The 18897-nt window shown below is 32.1% G+C and overlaps 2 protein-coding genes across 5 annotated transcripts in view; one reads left to right on the forward strand and one right to left on the reverse strand.

Annotated features, from left to right (window-relative positions):
• Positions 1 to 5135, reverse strand: part of LOC140436362 (activating signal cointegrator 1 complex subunit 3-like) — a 54463-nt gene extending 49328 nt beyond the window's left edge. The window contains exons 1-10 of one of the 3 annotated variants that reach the window (XM_072525103.1): positions 5117 to 5135; positions 4984 to 5068; positions 4820 to 4919; positions 4499 to 4754; positions 3830 to 4307; positions 3595 to 3754; positions 3418 to 3539; positions 2931 to 3274; positions 2121 to 2313; positions 1538 to 1890 (exon numbers count right to left, since the gene is read on the reverse strand). In XM_072525103.1, coding sequence (XP_072381204.1) covers positions 1538 to 1890; positions 2121 to 2313; positions 2931 to 3274; positions 3418 to 3539; positions 3595 to 3754; positions 3830 to 4307; positions 4499 to 4754; positions 4820 to 4919; positions 4984 to 4993 — 2016 coding nt within the window. In that variant the 5' untranslated portion in view covers positions 4994 to 5068; positions 5117 to 5135. Of the gene's footprint in view, positions 1 to 1537; positions 1891 to 2120; positions 2314 to 2930; positions 3275 to 3417; positions 3540 to 3594; positions 3755 to 3829; positions 4308 to 4498; positions 4755 to 4819; positions 4920 to 4983 lie in introns of all 3 variants that reach the window. The other 2 variants (XM_072525104.1, XM_072525102.1) reach the window with 2 other exon arrangements.
• A 1100-nt stretch (positions 5136 to 6235) lies between these two features.
• caz (FUS RNA binding protein cabeza) lies at positions 6236 to 16903 on the forward strand. 2 transcript variants are annotated; one of them, XM_072525105.1, is made up of 9 exons: positions 6236 to 6375; positions 6549 to 6734; positions 7095 to 7235; positions 7296 to 7347; positions 10499 to 10530; positions 14224 to 14327; positions 14658 to 14991; positions 15846 to 16176; positions 16473 to 16903. In XM_072525105.1, the coding sequence occupies exons 1-9, from the start codon at positions 6366 to 6368 to the stop codon at positions 16531 to 16533; spliced, it is 1251 nt and encodes a 416-aa protein (XP_072381206.1). In that variant the 5' UTR covers positions 6236 to 6365; the 3' UTR covers positions 16534 to 16903. The 2 variants fall into 2 exon arrangements, with proteins under 2 accessions (XP_072381206.1, XP_072381208.1); XM_072525107.1 differs by lacking the exon at positions 6549 to 6734 and having other exon boundaries at positions 6289 to 6375.
• Positions 16904 to 18897: the final 1994 nt, after the last annotated feature.

The raw sequence follows: 18897 nt of genomic DNA on the forward strand, positions 1-18897 counted from the left end.
GCCGCAAATAAGATCAGAATTGTCATGTTAATAGCCAACGTTCGCAACGGACAGGGCACTTGAAGAAGAAGAATAACAAACAGACAAATACACCCCAAGAATATAATAGATGTGCGCACTCTATCTATTATAATTTAAAAAGTGTTTAACAGTTTTAATAAGCGTTAAAAATTGAGCCGTTGAGAAGCCCCGAAAATAACTTATAAGTGTTAAACGGCTTTAAAAAACATTGCACGGTTAGCAGGATTAAAAATACTTACAAAATGTTAAAATAATGTTGAGAAGCGTCGAAAAGCATTAATAAATACTGAACGGCATTAAAAAATGTTGGAAAGATTTAAAATACGTTAAAACACGTTAATAAAAGTTAAAAAGCATTAAGAAACTTTAATAAGCCTTAAAAAGCGTTGGAGAGCGTGAAAAGAATTTAGAATTATTGTTGAACGCCGTTAAAAAGCATTGTACAACGTTAAAATTCATTGAGTTGTGTTGAAAACGCGTTCAAAATCGTTAAGTAGAATTTGACAGCATTTAACAGAATTAAAAAGCGATAAAAACGCTAAAAAGCATTAATAACAGTTAAAAAGTGTTAAGAAGAGATAATACAAGAGTAAAAAGTGTTGAAAAGTTCCGAAAGGCATTAAGAAGTATTAAACAAGCCTTAAAAACTTTGATCAGCATTGAAACAAGTTAAAACAAGCAAACACATCGTGAATGGACTTTGAAAGCGGTTAAGAAGCATTGCATAGAAAAAGAAAAGCAATAAAAAGCGTTTTAAAATGAGTTGAAAGTAGTTAAGAAATGTTGAACTGTATTAGACCGCATAAAAAAACGTTTATAAGATTTCAAAAAAATATTCAGAAAAAGCTTAAGAAATATTAGTAAGTATTAAAAACCGTTTAGGAGTGCTAAAAAACGTTTAGAGGTATTGACCAGAATTTAAGAAGTTTTAATAAACCTTAAAAAGCGTTGAAAGCATTACGATGTATAAAACAATATTAAAAAGCGTTATATGGCGTTAAAATACATTAAATAGTGTTGAAAGGCCTTAATAGGTGCAAAGCAATTAAAAAAACGTACGAAACGTTAAAAAAAAAACGTTGAGCAGCGTTGAAAAGCTTTATTATATTATAACGAATTAAAATGCGTTGAAAACTGATAATAACAGTTAAAAAGTGTTCAGAAGTGTTAAAAAAAGCATTAAAAAGCGTTGAAATTCATTAAGTAGTGTTAAAAGGCATTAAAAAGTGCTAAAATAATTAAGCGGGGTTAAAATGGAAGCGTTAAAAAGCATTAATAAATGCTGAACAATATTGATAAGCGTTAAAAAGCATTACAGCCTTATAAAATGGTTAACACCCCTTGGAAATTGTTAAGAAATGTTATGTAGCGAAGGTAAGGACTAAAAAGCCTTTTAAAATAATGAAAAAGTAGTTAAGAAACGTAGAACAGCATTAAAAGCAATAAAAAAAGTTGAAACGCATTAAAAATGTTGGAAAGAGAAATTTAATATAAGTCATAAATAATAAATAAATACCTGATGTCCTTCTCTGACGAACTGAACCACTTTCTCGTAGCACACGTTATCCATAATGTCATTCTCGTTCTTTTTCTTACATCCAATAAATGAAGTCGTCAGAGGCACAGACCTAAAACGATTATCAAAGAAGAAAAGTCCGGATCTTGGATTGACCTTTAAAAATGTAGCAACGTCTAAATATCCGGGTAGAGTAGCAGATAAGGCAACGATTCTTATCATGCTTTGACTACTAACCACTTGTCTTAAAGTTCTGGCCACTAGCGCCTCTATGACGGGACCCCTGCTACCGTTTAAGAGATGAACTTCGTCAATTATGAGAAGTTTAACGAGACCCACAACTTCTGTGTCCACTACAAACAAATAAAAATAATAGTAGCACATTTTAAACGGAGAATATGAAGATTTTCGCTATATACAGAAGACAATGAACCACAAACAATTTAAATTTTCAAAAATAATAAGATTTGAAGAACTATAATAATTTTGAGCAACTAAGAAATATCTAAAAGTAACAGAATATACTACAGAATTATTGATTTGACTACACTAAGAATACATACATATATAAAAAGAACCTTACCTGCTCCTTTTCTGGTGATGACGTCCCACTTTTCAGGGGTGGTAACCAACATTTGCGTTTCAGCAATTTCTTTTTTCGTTAACTGCATGTCTCCTGTACATTCTTTCACTGTAACGCCTATAGGCGCTAATTTTTTAGAAAAGTTCACTACCATTTCGGTGGCGAGTGCTTTCATTGGACATACATAAATGATCTAGAACCAGATAAAGGACAATTTAGGTAATTTTTTGAAAAGCTTTTAAAAATGTTAAGGCGAGTTAAAATATATTAAAAAGCATTAATAATTATTGAAAATGGCTCAAAAGCCTTTAGTAGCGAGTTACAGTGATTCTAAAAGTGCTAAGATGTTTTAAAAATAGTTTAGAAGAATAAAAATGGGTTCCAAAGCATGAAAAAACATTAAGAAATGTTAAGTAACATTAAAAAATCCTAAATAACATTAAAAATCTTTGAATTGAGTACTGTTGAAAAGCGTTTACAAACATTCAAGTTAAATTACTTTAAAAAAGAGTTTAGCAATTAAGTGTTAAAATCTCTTTTAAAATGAGTTGAAAGCAGTTAAGAAACTTTAAACAACATTAATAGTGTTCGGAAATATTGAAAAGGGTTTAACAAATGTCAAAACGAGTTACAATGTGTTGAAAAATGTTTATAGCATATACACTATCTGTTTTAGATAACATAGTTATCACACAATTTTGTCATCCATTTATCAAACAACTTTTTTTGGAATAAATCACAAATTATACAATATTCTTAATGTAACAATGTATTCCTAATGTTTTCTGTACAAATTTTAATAGTACTAACCTTAAAATCGTTTTTCCTGATAAGACTTCCTTCCATATGACATTTCACCTGATGAACAATACTAAGAAGGGCAATATTTGTTTTACCAGCTCCAGTAGGTGCACAAACCAACATATTTTCATTAGAATGATACGCAACAGGAAATACCTCAGACTGTATCCTATTAAACTGTTTTATATCCCTAAAAACTAACTGTCCTGTCGAATCCAGAGAAGATACTTTAACCAGTTCCATGTCTGGTACATCTCCCTTTGATCCACCTGGTATGGTAAATTCTGCATAGTCGGGTGTAACTTTTTTTATTGCATTTTTTGGTTGGGTTATTGAAACTCCTTCGTATTTAGCTGAAATGAAACAATATTAGTTTTCTGTAACCTAAACGTACAGTAACACTTTGTTTAATTACTCTTGTATATTAACAGTACAAAAAATAATGTGTTGTCCTATATAATTTGTTAACAAATATAATAAAGTAACAAAAACTTACTTGTTACCATATGATTCCTCAACTGATCATGGACATGTGGATACTCATCTGCATCCATCGGCTGTGTAGCTGCTTTTCTGAATATAGAAGTATTTGTTGCCATTTCATGATCCATTTCAGTTCTAAAAATAACAAAAAGTGAAATAATTTCTCTGGTAAAATGCTTAATATACTTACTGCCTTGAATCTGAAGAAGCATACTTAGATTTATCTTTTTTCTCCATTTTTCTCAACTTTTTTGAAAGTTGGCTCTCTTTCTCTGACTGTACAGTTACTTGACCTGCTATCATACTTGCTGGGACGTTTTTACTATTCCTACCTACATCTCCTTCTAAAACTATATTCAAATTATTAAGTAAAGCAATTAAAAACAATTTTTCACATTTTATCGTCAATATAAATGGATACTTACCATATTGCTGAGAACTGTAATCAATTTTTCCATTTCTGTGCCTAATTATTTCTGTTAACAAGTCAATTGAACCATATCCAAATGTTTCCAAAAAATATTCCATTACTTCATCATTGCTCTTGGAAGAATTTAATTCAGTATGAACAATGGTTTTAAAATCTCGGTAATCATACCCAGTAATAGACTGTCCATAACACTCAAACATTGTTTCCAATGGATAAGTTTCATTACTTGATCTATTTTGCTCTGTTTCTTTAGGCTTAACATATAAAAGTGAGAAGTTGTCTTTCTGTGATTTCTTAGTTTTTTCAAGAGTCTTGTCAAGTTCTGGTAATTCTTCTTTTAAAGGAATGTAAAATATTGGATTTATTGTTTTGATTGGTATATCTATATTTATATCATTGTATTTTTGTGGAATATTAAGTTTGTCCCTTTTGAAAAAGTTATTTGGTAATCTCTCTGTCACTTTCTCCAGTACCTTAAACATAATCAATTTTAAAATCATATATGAATACTAGTAAAGCAAGAATAATTACAAATCCTTTTCTAATAATCACTATACACACAAAATTGAAATTAGAATAGTCAAGTCAACTTCATCTAGACTGAGCTCCCATTTACTTAATAGGTTTCTTTTATTTGATAAACACTTTTGTTGTCCACACTTACCTTTTCAATATTTTGCAAATGACTTTGAGACAATCTTGAAAACACATTCTTAATAAACACTCCATTTTCCTTATATGCCTTAACTAACTGAAGAACTTTTTCATAAACAACATTCTCTACAGGAATGTCATCCTGTATTTTAGATATTACTTGTTTTTTAATAACATCCTGCAAGTATTTCAAGTATACTAAACCATGGGCTGTATGGATGTTGTCTGCATATTTAAAAACATTCTGAAGTCTATCAAATTCACATCTACAACAAAATTTATTGTTAGCATATTAAATATCAATCAAAATATTAATAAAAGGATTACATACTCTGTTACAGTGTACTGACTAGGAGACTCCCTTAACTGCTGAACCCCATGATAATCAGAAAAGAAGTTAGAGACTTGAGACACTCCAGCACTTCCAGAATCTATAAAAATTTAATCAAAATGTTTATTCAATAAAAAATTATTGTTTACTAAACATTTACTTACGTGCAACCATTATACAAACTTAGGTCAATGCAAAATAAGATGTAATTATTTCACAATTTAACATAATATTATTACAATATGTTTGGTTTCCTACAATCAGCGAATCAGTCAGTTATCTACATGAATATATTAATTATTTTATTATTCTTTGAGTTTGAGGTTAACGTAAGGAGTGTCAAAACTTAAACTGTCAAAAATTTTTCTTCTTCATTCACCACTATTATCCATGATACTATGATACTAAGAAGATAAGATATTGCGCATAAGTCGTGACGTAATTGGAGAGTTGCACGTTCGTAATGTCAGTTTTTTGTATGTGTCAATATATAATCTTTAATAAATAGTTTGGAGATATCCTTTTGTGTACGATTATTGTAATTATTAAATCTTTATTTAATATTATTATTATGCTAATTAAATAATTTCATCACAGATAAAAATCCCATTTAACTTTAACAAGAATTCAAATTCTACTCTCCAATGACGGCATGGGCGAACACGACCGATTTTGCTATTATCCATATTCATTTCTCCCATTTGTTATGTTCTACCCTTATGAAAAAAATTGATCATTATACAATCTATGTTTCTGTATTTAAATCGTATTAAGACTTTTGTCTTTATCATTGAAATAATAAAATAATTAGGATATTAGTGTCTGTATTTGATTGGTTTTTTGTTCTGGTGTTCCTCATTAATTCATTCATTACTATTATGAATAGCAACGGGATCTTTGCGGATTTGGTGTTTTTCTCACGCCTCTTTATATATTTTCCTTACCAAACGTAACTATCCCTTCTTCCATATATTTCACCATTTCTGGATTTATATCACCAATGATAGTGCCTAGCCTGCTTTTATGTATGCTTATTACTTCTTCTTTGCTTATTTGCTCGTTTTTTCCCTTCTTGATGTATCATTTTTATCATATATCATTTCACTATAAATTTATTTCCTTTTCCTGAGTCTTGCCATGTTTTTGCTTTTGTTTGTCTGCATTTTTTGTGTTATAAGTTTCTCATCAAACTTTTTGCGTTTCCTCCTTAGACTTGAATGTATATTTGAGCTCAAAAAGTCTTTTAATATTTTATTTTCAAAATGTGTTCCTTATTAATAGGTCTTATATTTGATAGAATTGTAGCATTTTCTATTTGCTCTGTTTATATCTTTAATCACTCTTGCATTCAATTTTAAATTTTTTCGAGTCATTAAAAAATGACTTTAAACTTCCGCCAAATAGTTAGTTCTGAAAATAGTCACTAGGTGATGTCAATAGCTTATCCGGTCTGGTTGAGTCGGCCGGTCCATTTCTCGTTTATCGTTCGGCAATAAAGCATCTTTAGGAATTTTATAAGTTTGTGGTTGAATTATTGAAAGTTAAGATGGCGGATGGTAAGTTTCCTATTTTATTTTAACGATCTTTCATTAAAATACGTAATTATAAGAATATGTTTGTTGTTTACGTTTTTATTATAAGTCTTCGTAAATATTTTTTGAATCTAAATATTTTGTATCAACGTTTTTTATGGATGTGGCAGTTTGCTGTAAATAAACATTGTTCAAAGGTTACGGTGGAGGAGGCGGTGGATACGGAGATTATTCTCAACCACCTCCAAGTACCTATCCAGGCTATGGCGCATCTGCTGGAGGTTATCAAGCCGCCGCTCCTGCTTCTGGAGGCGGTGGTGGTGGTGGCGGTTCTTGGGGGCAAAGTAGAGGAGGCCAAGGAGGCGGATACGGAGGAGGCCAAGGTAATTACATCAGTACTCCTTATTTTCGATGGATAATTGGAGAATCTAAATTTTCTCAAATTCAATTTTATGCCGCCATTTTTCTTATGGCGTGGCTTGAAATCAATAAAATTTCGAATTCTTGAATACAAATTGTATGCGACATAGGCATGGAATTAAGTAATATTTATTTGCTTACTTCCTCCTTCTATGTCGAATATCAAAGTAGGGAATGATAGTCCTTTGGTTTTTTCTATAAATCAAAGGGTAGAACTTCCACTGAACAATTTTATTTTTAATTCAATCATTACCTAAATAAAGATTGGTATATTTCATGAGTAAAGTGGTCTAAAGAGTAGTATTCAATTAATCTTTTTACAGGTGGTGGCGGAGGTGGTTACCAACAAGGTGGCTATGGCGGCTCCAGTGGAGGCGGTGGTGGATATGGTAATGGTAGCAGTTATGGAGGAGGAGGAGGTGGTAGTGGCGGAGGATATGGCGGCGGCGGCGGAGGTTATGGAGGTAATCTACAGATTTGAATTACAACTTCCAAGATTTTTACATGTATGTATTTTTCTCTAGGTGGTAGAGACCAAAGAGGTGGAAGAGATGTAGAAAGACGAGACAGTTATGGGTAAGTTCAGTATTTTAAGTTAACACAATTATTAAATAATTTAAGGAAGGAGTATGAAGGTTGTGATATATGTAATTTTATATGAAGCAAAGTTTACATTAGTGATATCTAAGCTCAGTATTTGTATTACATTATGTATGTATTGGCCAAAAAGAAAACAGGATAAGATACAGTTTTGGCGTATTTCAAGAAATTAACTACCAAGATTGAAAGAAGCAAAATATTAAGCATCATAGATATTTTAAAAATGGCATTTTTATCTGTACACTAAAAACAATGATACTTTTGTATGTATTCAATTCTTATACACACGTAGAGGTGAAGAAGATTAAGAGGATTTAACTAATATTTTACCAAGAGTTTGGACAAGAAAACTGGAAAATAAAGATTTATTTATCAACAGGCAATTGCTCAATTAAAATATAATGTAAACATTGATAAATTACAGAAGATTCTTAACGTAACCTCCATAAATTAAATAATTTAAACATTTTAAGCATAAAAAAATAAAGAATGTACAAAACACAAGGACATCAAGCTATCACACAGTTCTTAAGCTGAGCTTTAACTTTTTTTTTGGAATACTGTAACAATCCAACCTTTGGCAATATTGATTAGCAAACGTTGGTGTTCTAAGATGTGAAGGAATTGTGTCTGTAGTTTGTGCGATGGGGTCTAACAGAAAAGGGTTGATTTAGCCTAGTTTGTCTACTGGGAACATGGAGATTAATTTTTTACAATAGTAGAGGACTAAAAATAATGAGTGCAGTATGAAGATTAAATATCACATTCGCTGTTGAAACGTTAACTTACCAATATAATTAATATGTGGTTTAAATATAAGGTTATTTTTAAAACATTACAGATTGTTGGCAATGCATTATCTATAATATTAGACATATCCCTTAAGCTCCTGAGTCTACATTTTTGGAATTTGCACATAAAATTTTACCTTATTTAGACTTATTAGATGTTATTAGAAATTCTGAATTTTCTCAGAAACAAAAATTAAACAGGATTTCAGGATTGCTCACGATGACATAAAAATATATTGAAAGCGTTTAGTCTTAGGTAAGAAAATTAATTACTTAATATGAAACTTTTTAAAGCAATTTTGATTTTTCTGCAAACATTTTGTTTCACTTAATGCATTTAACCCTTGATCAACTTTGGCAGGATTCTAGAAAAGTGTTACGATTTTTATGATCTTCACGTACTGGCTGGTGATCAAATCAATCAAATATTTTATACTCACAAGGTGGTTGTTTAGCTTAGCAGACTGTTTTCCAGTTTCAACTATAGGAGCATCTTCATAATTTCATTTCTCTTTTTTTTTGTTCAACTCATAAATTCTGCTAGCTATTTGAAGGAAGGAATTTCTTTATTTACAAATGTCTGCTATACTCATGTTGGGGTGGGAGTAGACTTTTTGGTAGGTGCTAACCCTAGACACTTCATTGTTACTACTATTTATTACTGCTTCCCAACTCTTTATCTCCATGTAGAGTCATTTGAATGACAAAAAATTCATCTGTATCTCATTCTACCTCAAAATCAGACTCCAGTTTGTATACCTGATCTGGATTGGTTGCGAGCTTGTGCAAATTCAGTGCTTCAGACACAAAAATCAAAAATATTACAGTGCTGACCTTGTCTTCTCTGTGTGTGATCGCTCCCAGCTGTTACGTTTGTGATACTAACTCAGAAAGTATACACATTTAAAAAAACCTCAAAATATTTTGAAATGTTTTTGATCATATAAAAATGTATTTTCTAAATAACATACATTCAAAATCCTGTTTAAATTAATTTTTTAAGTGAAACTTTCCTTTATTTGCCATCAAAAGTTACAGAAATAACGAGGCTGGTATTACAACCTCAAATGCCAACATAAATATGTGAATGAAATAAACCATATGTGCCGAAACGTAATAAATGTACAATTATGTTTTATCAGCGTGAACAAGTTAATATAAAATTTTGATTAATATGTTAATGTGAGTGGGTTAAGACCCACACAATTGTGATATCCTGGAGCATAAGGGTTACATTTGGTACAAACATCAATAGTCTTTCATCATGGTACATCAATACTACAGGAAGAATGGTTTTGTTTAAATAAATCTTATAATTTGATAACTGCCTTCCGGTGAAGAGTTTTAGTAAGGACTACACGCTGGTATGGATGGTTTACATTTATATTATGAAATCATATATGTGTATTTTTATAGTATAATGTGCTAATCATGTGGTTAAATTAATTTTCAGAGTATTTTCCTTGACATGACAAAAACTTGGGCTTTTGTTATTGAATTTTATGCATGTTGCATCAATAATCAAGGTATACAATCAAGTTTTGCTCTACAATCGTGGAATTTTTAACAGTGGTGCCTACCACTATCTTATGAAACATTGAGAGATTAACCTTTTGAGGACTTCACCTGTAAATGTTTTATTGAATGATTGGATATTGAATGAAGTGTGGTTGGGTGATTCAAGTGAATGTGAAAATTGTTATAAATAAGCTATCAAATTAAACTTATGGTATATAAGGAATTCAGTGGCACATTGAGATCTTTAATTGTATGTTTCCATAAGAAATTTCATCGTAATTGTGTAATTTATTGTGACAAATAAAATTGACTATACTAGCAGATACATTTTGAACCTAAGCAATAAATCTTCCTTGTAATTGAAGGAAAATTGCTTTAATTTTCACATGAACCACTTTGTTCAATTATTATCTACAAGTAGAATGTTTCGGTGTGCATCTTATGTATGAGAATGTTTTTGATTTATATCCTACATCTGTATATGTTAATTAATGTGAATAATCAGGAGTCCTCAAAAGGTTAATTTATACTATCGGGTATTACAAAATGAGTATTTATATCATGTAATAAAAAAGGTATTATAAGGTATTTGTGTTAAAGGTATTTTACTCAACTTAAGGGGCATAAAACCTACAAGACATGACAATTTACTGATGTTGACATTACATTTGACTGACAAAAATCTAGGTGGCTCTTGATCCTTTGGAAGAAGAAAGGTTTTTGACAAGTAGTGTTGATGCTTCAGTTGTGTATTGGTTTGGCAGCAAATTAGCAACCCCTATGTCAAACAACTACTGATGATGCAATTTCTGTTTTAGAGGCGGCAACAGGGGTGGTGGTTATAATAAAGGTAAAAGCACCAAGTCCTGTGTCGACAATGGTGTCTTTTTTTGTACATTTTTATGGTTATAGTATTATTTTAAAGCTGACATTCGCGTGCGTTTCTAGATAAAACTAGTGCCAATCTTTAGTAAATTGGAACACTGATGTAATATTTTTTGGAAGTGGACATCCATCTACAGGAAAAATAAGCTCAAACTGAATGAAAGAAGCTAGAGAGATTATTATGTTTGGATTATTTTGAAGTATTTACACCAGTTTTAGATTTGTTCAAACAATTTGGAAACTGCAACTACAACTTCCTACATAAGAATTTAAAAAAATATATTACATTTGGTGTTTCTTTTTGCTAGAGACATTAGAGACGACAATTTTTGTCTGATCATATTAGAAAGGTTTGTTTGATAAGTTACTTACATGATGCAAGGGTTGTATTAACTAAAATCATTTGAAATACTTGATACAAAATCATTCTGTTCCACACATTCTACATTCATCTTTCTATATTTTATTTTTTATAGCTTACACATCCCATATAATCACGTCAATGTTATTTATTCTTCCATTGAGTACATTTAGTTTGTTCATATAATTGAATTAATATATTACATGCCTTTTGCACTTTTCTTTTTCTTTAAAATAAATCAAAACAGCATTGAAATTACCCACTATTTGAAAATATATGAAAGGTATTGTCTATGTTAGACTTACCATTCACAGGTAATTGTCTGACAAAACCAGTTTAACTTTATTTCATACACAGGTCATATTATGAATTGGGTAGTATTATCTAGTAAATCCTTACCCGCATTTAGTGCTATGCTGGAAATTTTTATTTGACATTTGGGGGAGTATACAGAAATTTGTTAGGCATTCCTATATGACGAGAGGGGTAACCTAGTGGTTTGATGGAACTTTCTATAATACAACTAAGACTTCAAACCCTGACTAATGGCGTGCTCACTGATTTATAACCTTTTTCCAGTATGTCTTGTAGTAACTGTGGACAAATTGTAAATTTGTGCAGTTTTTAGCTGGATATGAACTTATCAAACAATCCTGAATATGGAAATAATCTTTTATAATAAAAATTGAAGCATAAAAACAATATTTTTGGACACTGCATGTGGGAATTTTTATGTAATATAAAGTATATCAATTTCTACATTTGTATTTAATATAAATGATGGTGTTGCTAAAATTGGGTTGTCCTCATTGTAGTCACTGTTACTTAATTAATTCAGTTCAAGAGGTGTTCTTCTCTAATGCATCCTTTAATCATTTATTTAATTTAATTCAAAAGAGGTTAGAATAACAAAATCATTAAGTAAAATCCCCATTACATAAAAATCTCCCTTGTATTCCAGAACTTTGATACATCTTACAGAAAAATACATTCAGCCTTTTATTTTTTAATTAGTTTACCAAGTTTTTAAATATTCCTAACAAAGTAAAATAATCTTTTGTGCATTTTATCACATTTGAATTCAGTGTATCTGAAATTATGGGGAATCACTACAGTCTGAAAATTCCAGATGGATATAAAGAAAATGTTTTTGTCCTATATGGTCTGAATTGGCATAGAGTTGTATTTTTGTAATGGATTTGTTAATATGGCTACATTTTTTGTTTCTGGGGCTATGAAAATTAATTTTAATTCAAGAAAGCATTTAAAAAGAATGTGGTTAGTGTTACTTTGGAGTTAAGATTAAGGTGATTGATATATAAGTGTATAAGGTGTACTTTTATCATAATGTGCATTGTTACTTTTGACTTGCTTCTACTGAACTTAATTTTGAGTTAACATCATGTATACACTAGTTTTAAAAGTGTAGGTTATTTGAGTTCCAATTTATGTAATAAATCTTTTTGAGGGGTTAAAAAATGAGGTCAAATTAAGTATTTGAAGCTATATAATGATAGACATACATCTGGAATTATTTTCAACAAGGATATAACTTTTTTGTTTGTGACTAAAATAATTATTTTGGTTAACATGTAATATAAAACTATTATGCCATTGGGAAACCTCTTTTTCTTGTTGAGAGTGTAAAATCTTAAAGACTACCAGTTGAGTATCCTGAAAGGGGTATCTGGCATATGTTAGATTCAGAGTAAAAGGATATACCTGAGTACATTATATGACCGTCCCTTTCTAGGACCTCTTTCCTTTTTATTATTGCACTTATTGTCTATAGCTCTTTCGTATAGCTTTTGTCTCATTTGTGAACCTTATGCAATCACAAAATGTTCTGCAGTGTTGTGAACCCAGCAGTCAACTTCATCATCTTGCTTTCCTATATGTACCGATAGCCTTTGACGGAGTTGTCTAGTGAAGAACTCCCTATGGCCACATCCTACCAAGTCTCTCACATCCAGTATGAGTGTTTTTGTCCATTCACCCTGTTTTCCTACTATTCTTGTCATTTCGTGATTGCTCTTTTCACTAGTAGGTGAATTGGTGGTACAACTGTCAGAAGTCATCTTTTAACATTTCTCCAAGCTTTCTCCACAACTCTTCTGTATTTCTGTTTACACATTATCTACTGTATATAGTATAATGGAATAGAATACTTCCATAAGAATTTTCTACCTGTCCTTTGATCTACAGTTTGGCATGATATTTGTTTGTTCTGCTGTTCTTCATCAGCTTTTTCTGCTGCATATATTAGTTACATATCCACTGAAGCTCTGTTTGGTGTCCAGTATATGCCCAGATATTTAACTTTCTTTATAAGAGATTTTCTTCCAGAGTGAATATCTGCTATCATTCTTGGGCATTTGAAGCTTATGGCCCGCATCTTATGTATGGCTAGTGTCACTTCTCTCTCCTCTAGCCACATCCTGACTAGTTCAGTTTAAACTAGGTGTAGGAAACTCAACTGGTAGCAACACCAGTGGATCTTAGTCTTTCTATATAAAGGACAACCAAGAAACTAGGAAAGTACAACAATCAGGTAGAATATGCTGTATTTATACATCTACAGCATCAAAACAACATTGTAATGCAGTCTTATTGAATTTGGCATCTTCGATAAAAAGGGGATGATCTTGTCTGAATATAGATTCAAAAAACTCTCAGCTTAATAGATTGCTTGGATCAAAGATGCATCATGGATCACATTTTAGTAGACCCAGTATAAGAAAGGAATAAAATAAGCTGTTGTGAATGTAGGAACCAAAATTTTAGTTGCAGCCTAGTATAAATTTATTTTATCAACTCTAATCTAAAGTCAAATAATAGAAAATAGGAAATAGGAAAACCTAAAATATTTAACTATATAGCATATTGCAAAGTGGGTGTGGTATATTTTAGAATTACAATAGTTAATAATATGAACGTTACCAAATGATGTCCATAGCATAAATGGGTTGTTCTAGTGTGGGTTTTTTTATTGGTAAACTATTCAGAGCAAACAAGTATAAGGATGGGAAAAGTTATTCAAAACAAGCTGTATATACACATTTTTACATGTGTTAAAACAAATAAACCTAGAGTTGAGGTTTGGATTTAAAAATAATGAACATATTACTTACTTTTAAGGTCAAAATATCACAATTTGGTAAACTTAGCATTACACAAGAGATAAAAACCTAATAATCGTAAAGAAATTCGTATTACGGTGGCGCAACATTCAGCTATTAGCTTAAGAAAGAACATTTTTCTAATAAACTAAGTTTTAACATGAGTTTTATGTTGCAGATAATTTAGTAATTCAGATGGACACAGTCTTCGTATCTGGAATGAACCCAGATTTAACTGAGGATGATATTGAACAACATTTTGGATCTATTGGTATTATTAAGGTAATATTTATATTCAATATACATTATTAACTGTAAATAAGCTATTAACAAGATAAACTATTCTTTATTTAGGCATTGTATTGGATTATCTTTCCCATTGTGTGGTTTTCATGAAACTATTAAGTACTAAATATGCGAATTGCACTCTGTATTTGAACCTTATAAATGTTCAAAGCCAATTTTGAAATTTCGCTATATAAATACAGAATCCTATTCCCCGCAATTTATATATCAATTGTGAGATTATTTATTCTGTAACATTTATTTCAATACAAAATTAGTATTGTTTGCTAGCCTCGATCAGATGTTTCAACTATTATTCTATTTCAGTTGGACAAGAAAACCCAGAAACGCAAAATCTGGCTGTACAAAGATAAAGTGACGGGCGTGAGCAAAGGAGAAGCCACTGTAACCTATGATGACCCCAACGCAGCACAATCTGCAATCAACTGGTTCGACGGCAAAGATTTCCAAGGATGTATGATAAAAGTGCAATTGGCCACCAAGAAAGATACTTGGAGCGGAGGCGGCGGCGGCGGTGGTGGCGGCGGACGCGGTGGTGGCCGTGGAGGCGGCGGCGGCTTTGGAGGACCCCGAGGCGGTGGTCGTGATGGTGGCGGTGGCTTCGGTGGACCACGAGGCGGCGGCGGACGTGATGGTGGAGGTAAGTTTTAAAATTTTGTTTTGACAATTTCAGCTCCTATCCGCTCTCAGTGAAGCTTTTATGAATAGCTTTTCATGACTATATGATAGGAGTATAGTAAGTTCTCTATTAAAACACACTAATAGCTATTAAAATGTTGTTCAGTGTATCCTGTCTAGGGAAACAATGTTTTACATTACAATATGTTAATCTTTTTATCCTATTATAAACACAGAAATATACTAAACCTAAAAACAATTACAATTTGTCATTTACAGTAAGACATAGATGGCTTTATTTCTAAATGGACTAATATTTGTACTCAATTTAAAAAAAAAATGGAAATTGTTTTCAACCAAAAATCATTCCCAGCTCCATCTTTTAGTTTCTCTCATAGTATTACTACATCTAAAAAACATTACAAATCATTGTTTTTATAAAAAATACATACATTGGGGTAAATCATTGTTTTGCCCCCCCCCTCCCCCATCGAGGGTGATTTTATTTAGAGGAAAGCCCAGGGAAGAGTGGCAAACTTTTGAGTCCTTTAAAAAAATTGACATTCACAGCCAAATTTAGTTCGTGTGATTTTTAGAGGTCAGTGTCAATTTTATAGTCACTTTTCACATCTATTATTTTCATTATTTTGTTTTGTATCCGGATTTTACTTTTTACTGTTAGTGTTTCTTTTGCTAGAATTATTGGTTGAGTGTATTATTATTTATTCTTTCATATTCCTACTAAATCTTATCCATATTCTTAAACTTGTTAGTTTGATTTTTAAACGCCTTTATTTTTCTTTCTTATTGGTATTGCATCTGTAAAACCAGATATTTGGTCAAAAGGACATGCTAAGATCGATTATTTGTTTTCAGGCCGTGGTGGAGGCGGTGGTGGCGGTCGCGACCGAGAAGGTCGTGAAGGAGATTGGAAGTGTCCCAATCCAGACTGCAACAACACAAACTTCTCGTGGCGAAGCCAATGTAACAGGTGTAGTGAACCCAAACCAGAAGGTGCCGGAGGCGGTGGCGATGATGACAGAAGAGGCGGCGGCGGCGGAAGAGATCGCGATGGTGGTGATAGAGATCGACGAGGTGGTGGTGGAGGCGGAGGTTTCCGCGACAGAGGTAGTCGAGGAGGCGGATTCGGAGGAGGTCGCGGTGGCGGCGGAAGAGGAGGATTTGGCGGTGGACGAGGTGGTGGAAGGTAATATCACTTAAAATATGTCAGCATAAATAAAACTTAATTTTTTGTAATAAAAAATCTTAATTGTTACCTCCTATCCGCTCTCGGGGAGACTTATTATAGTTTCTTATGATTTTATGATAGGAGCATAGAAAATCTCTATTAAAACACACTCTAAACTTAAAAAATAGTTTTGTGGTGTATCCTGTCTAGAGAAACACTACATTCTATTCCTTCTCAAAAGTGATTATAATGAAATTGATATACCAATAAGATTAAATTTAAAATATACTAAATAACAATGCTTTCTTTTCCAGAGGTGGCGGTGGCCGTGATGGCGGCGATCGAGGAGGAGATAGGAGACCACGACCATATTAAAAGATTTATGTCCTTCCTTTTCTATGTTGTAACATTGCCGAGTGTAATGGTTTTATTCAGTGATAATTGCACATTTTTCGGACAATTTATGGACAATATTAGACAGTGCTAATTGATTCCTTTAACTGGTCCAAGCCAAATAGATTTAAAGATCGGTCCAAACCTATTTAAAATTTATTTGCTGTGTGAATAACGAAAGATACTGAATGTTTGAAAATTGGCTGTCTAAAATTGTCCTTCTGAATACCTGTAATATTTATATTACATAAGTGTAAAATCAAGTTTTATTTTCCACAGTGGATGTACAAGACTTATTTATAATTTCAGTATGTAATAAAATAGGTTAAGTCAATAAATAATGTCCTTTCTATATTTAGTAAATATCACCTTACTCATCCCCACAATTCATCTTATGGTCTAGTTTTGTTTTAATTTGTTACTAAGAGGACTTTACTCCATACCCAAGGCATACACAAGTATACCACAGGAGAGATAACTGATGTAAAAGTGTGACATAGATTCGAAATAAACAGCGGCCATTTCTGTTTTTAGCAATAATAACAGTATATAATTATATCCATTGAAAAATAAAATAGCCAAAAAATATGCTGAAGTAATTAATAAAGAAATAAATTAAGATAATTAAAGAATGTACGGCAAGCACTAAATTCGCAAAAAAAATCGTTTCCTCTGGTGATAAACATGTGTAACACATCTGTAGGAAAGCCTAAATTGAAATTTTGGTTACACTCACGGAAAAAGCCTCTCTTTAACAAGTTTATTTGACGGATCACGAGTAAAAACGGTAGAGCATAGGTATCTGTTTTGGACATATATCTCGGTTTGGATTTGCCACGGCAATAATGTGACTACATTTGTGCTTCTTAGTTAAAACATTTGTTATCTTTCTGTCTCCACCCTTTCTTTCAATAGGTACATTATTGTTCTTTTTATAATTTTCAATGATGATCAAACTCTTTGTCGTGTAATACGAAATATATTCAGAAATGCCTTTAGGCAGACATTTACAACCATATTATCACTCAAGTTAATAAGATATTAGCACTTCGTCGTTTCCGCTGATCTCTTAGACCTCCGTTGCTGCTTACGCCGTCTCTTTACATCCTGTATTTCAATACTATTTAAGGTTGTTTTGATACTTTTCCGATGTATCTGAAATAGAAAGAAAACTTTTCAGATCTGAAAGATTGGTGGGTCAAAAACAAGAGATTTGGAATTCAAATAGAGGTTTAACCCATACTGTTATAATAGTACACTTACCGGAGACGTTTCTTAACATTACATTTCAATTTTTCAGGTTGTCCCGATTCCAATTCTTTTTCGGCATTTAGTTGGTGTTAATGGCATGGGTGAAATATCCATTTTTTTGTATCGACTTCAAAGTTTTTAAATTTCGATGAATGTGCTATTAAATGTAAATTTGTAAATAACCCAGCACTGATTAAAGTGAATCTGTATTGTTTCTTGTTTACGATATTTAGGTCGCGTGAATGAAGTAAGTCTCCTGATTGGTTCTTTAAAACATTGGTTGTTTTGATACGGATATCTCCCAAAACATAAGTTTTACTTTGAAACGGAAGGCAAACTGATGTTTTTTAGGCAAAATTTTATCTGTTTTAATACCGAACGTTACTAACAGTCAATAGGTAATAATGAGACGAATCTAGGGGTACATATCTTAAAACTGAAAAAATGGCGTTTTGGCGATTTTGATACTAGGCTACTCATGAGGAATTAATAAATTCAATAAGAAAAATAAAAAAATGGAAAGGCCTGTACGTGATAAAATTACAGCATAAATGATTTAAAGTACGAGTGACTTAAAAGTCGTGCCCTCTAGTGTGTCCATGTACCAACTAAAACCATGAACGGCTAGTCTAGTGTAGATCGTTCAAACACGCATGCTTGGCTTCATTCTCTTCTGTTTTTCCCTTTAGTTTAGCGTGTTAGTGAACCTTTCGCAATCGAACACAAACAACAGTGTTCCGCTGTGTCGTTAACCCCACAGTAAACGAAGTTGCCATCTTATTGCTTCCATATCCTTACCAGGAAGGTGCCTTAGCAGGATCCTCTTCTAAGCTTTCTCCAGAATTCTTTATTTTTGTTTATGCATTACCTGTTACCATACTGGTGGTGTGGAGATCATTTCCATGATAATTCTCCGGCTACCTGTCCCCGGACCTCCTATTATGTTTGGCATGATTTTTCGCGCTGCTATTCTTTGATCGGCTTTTTTCACATCATAAGTATATTACGTGTTCACCGAAGCTCTCTTTGATGTCCAGTATTACGCCTAGATATTTGACTTTATTGACAGGATATTTTCTCCTGTCGGAGGAGATA

This window comes from Diabrotica undecimpunctata, chromosome 3 (assembly GCF_040954645.1).
Source record: "Diabrotica undecimpunctata isolate CICGRU chromosome 3, icDiaUnde3, whole genome shotgun sequence".
Taxonomy (NCBI): domain Eukaryota; kingdom Metazoa; phylum Arthropoda; class Insecta; order Coleoptera; family Chrysomelidae; genus Diabrotica; species Diabrotica undecimpunctata.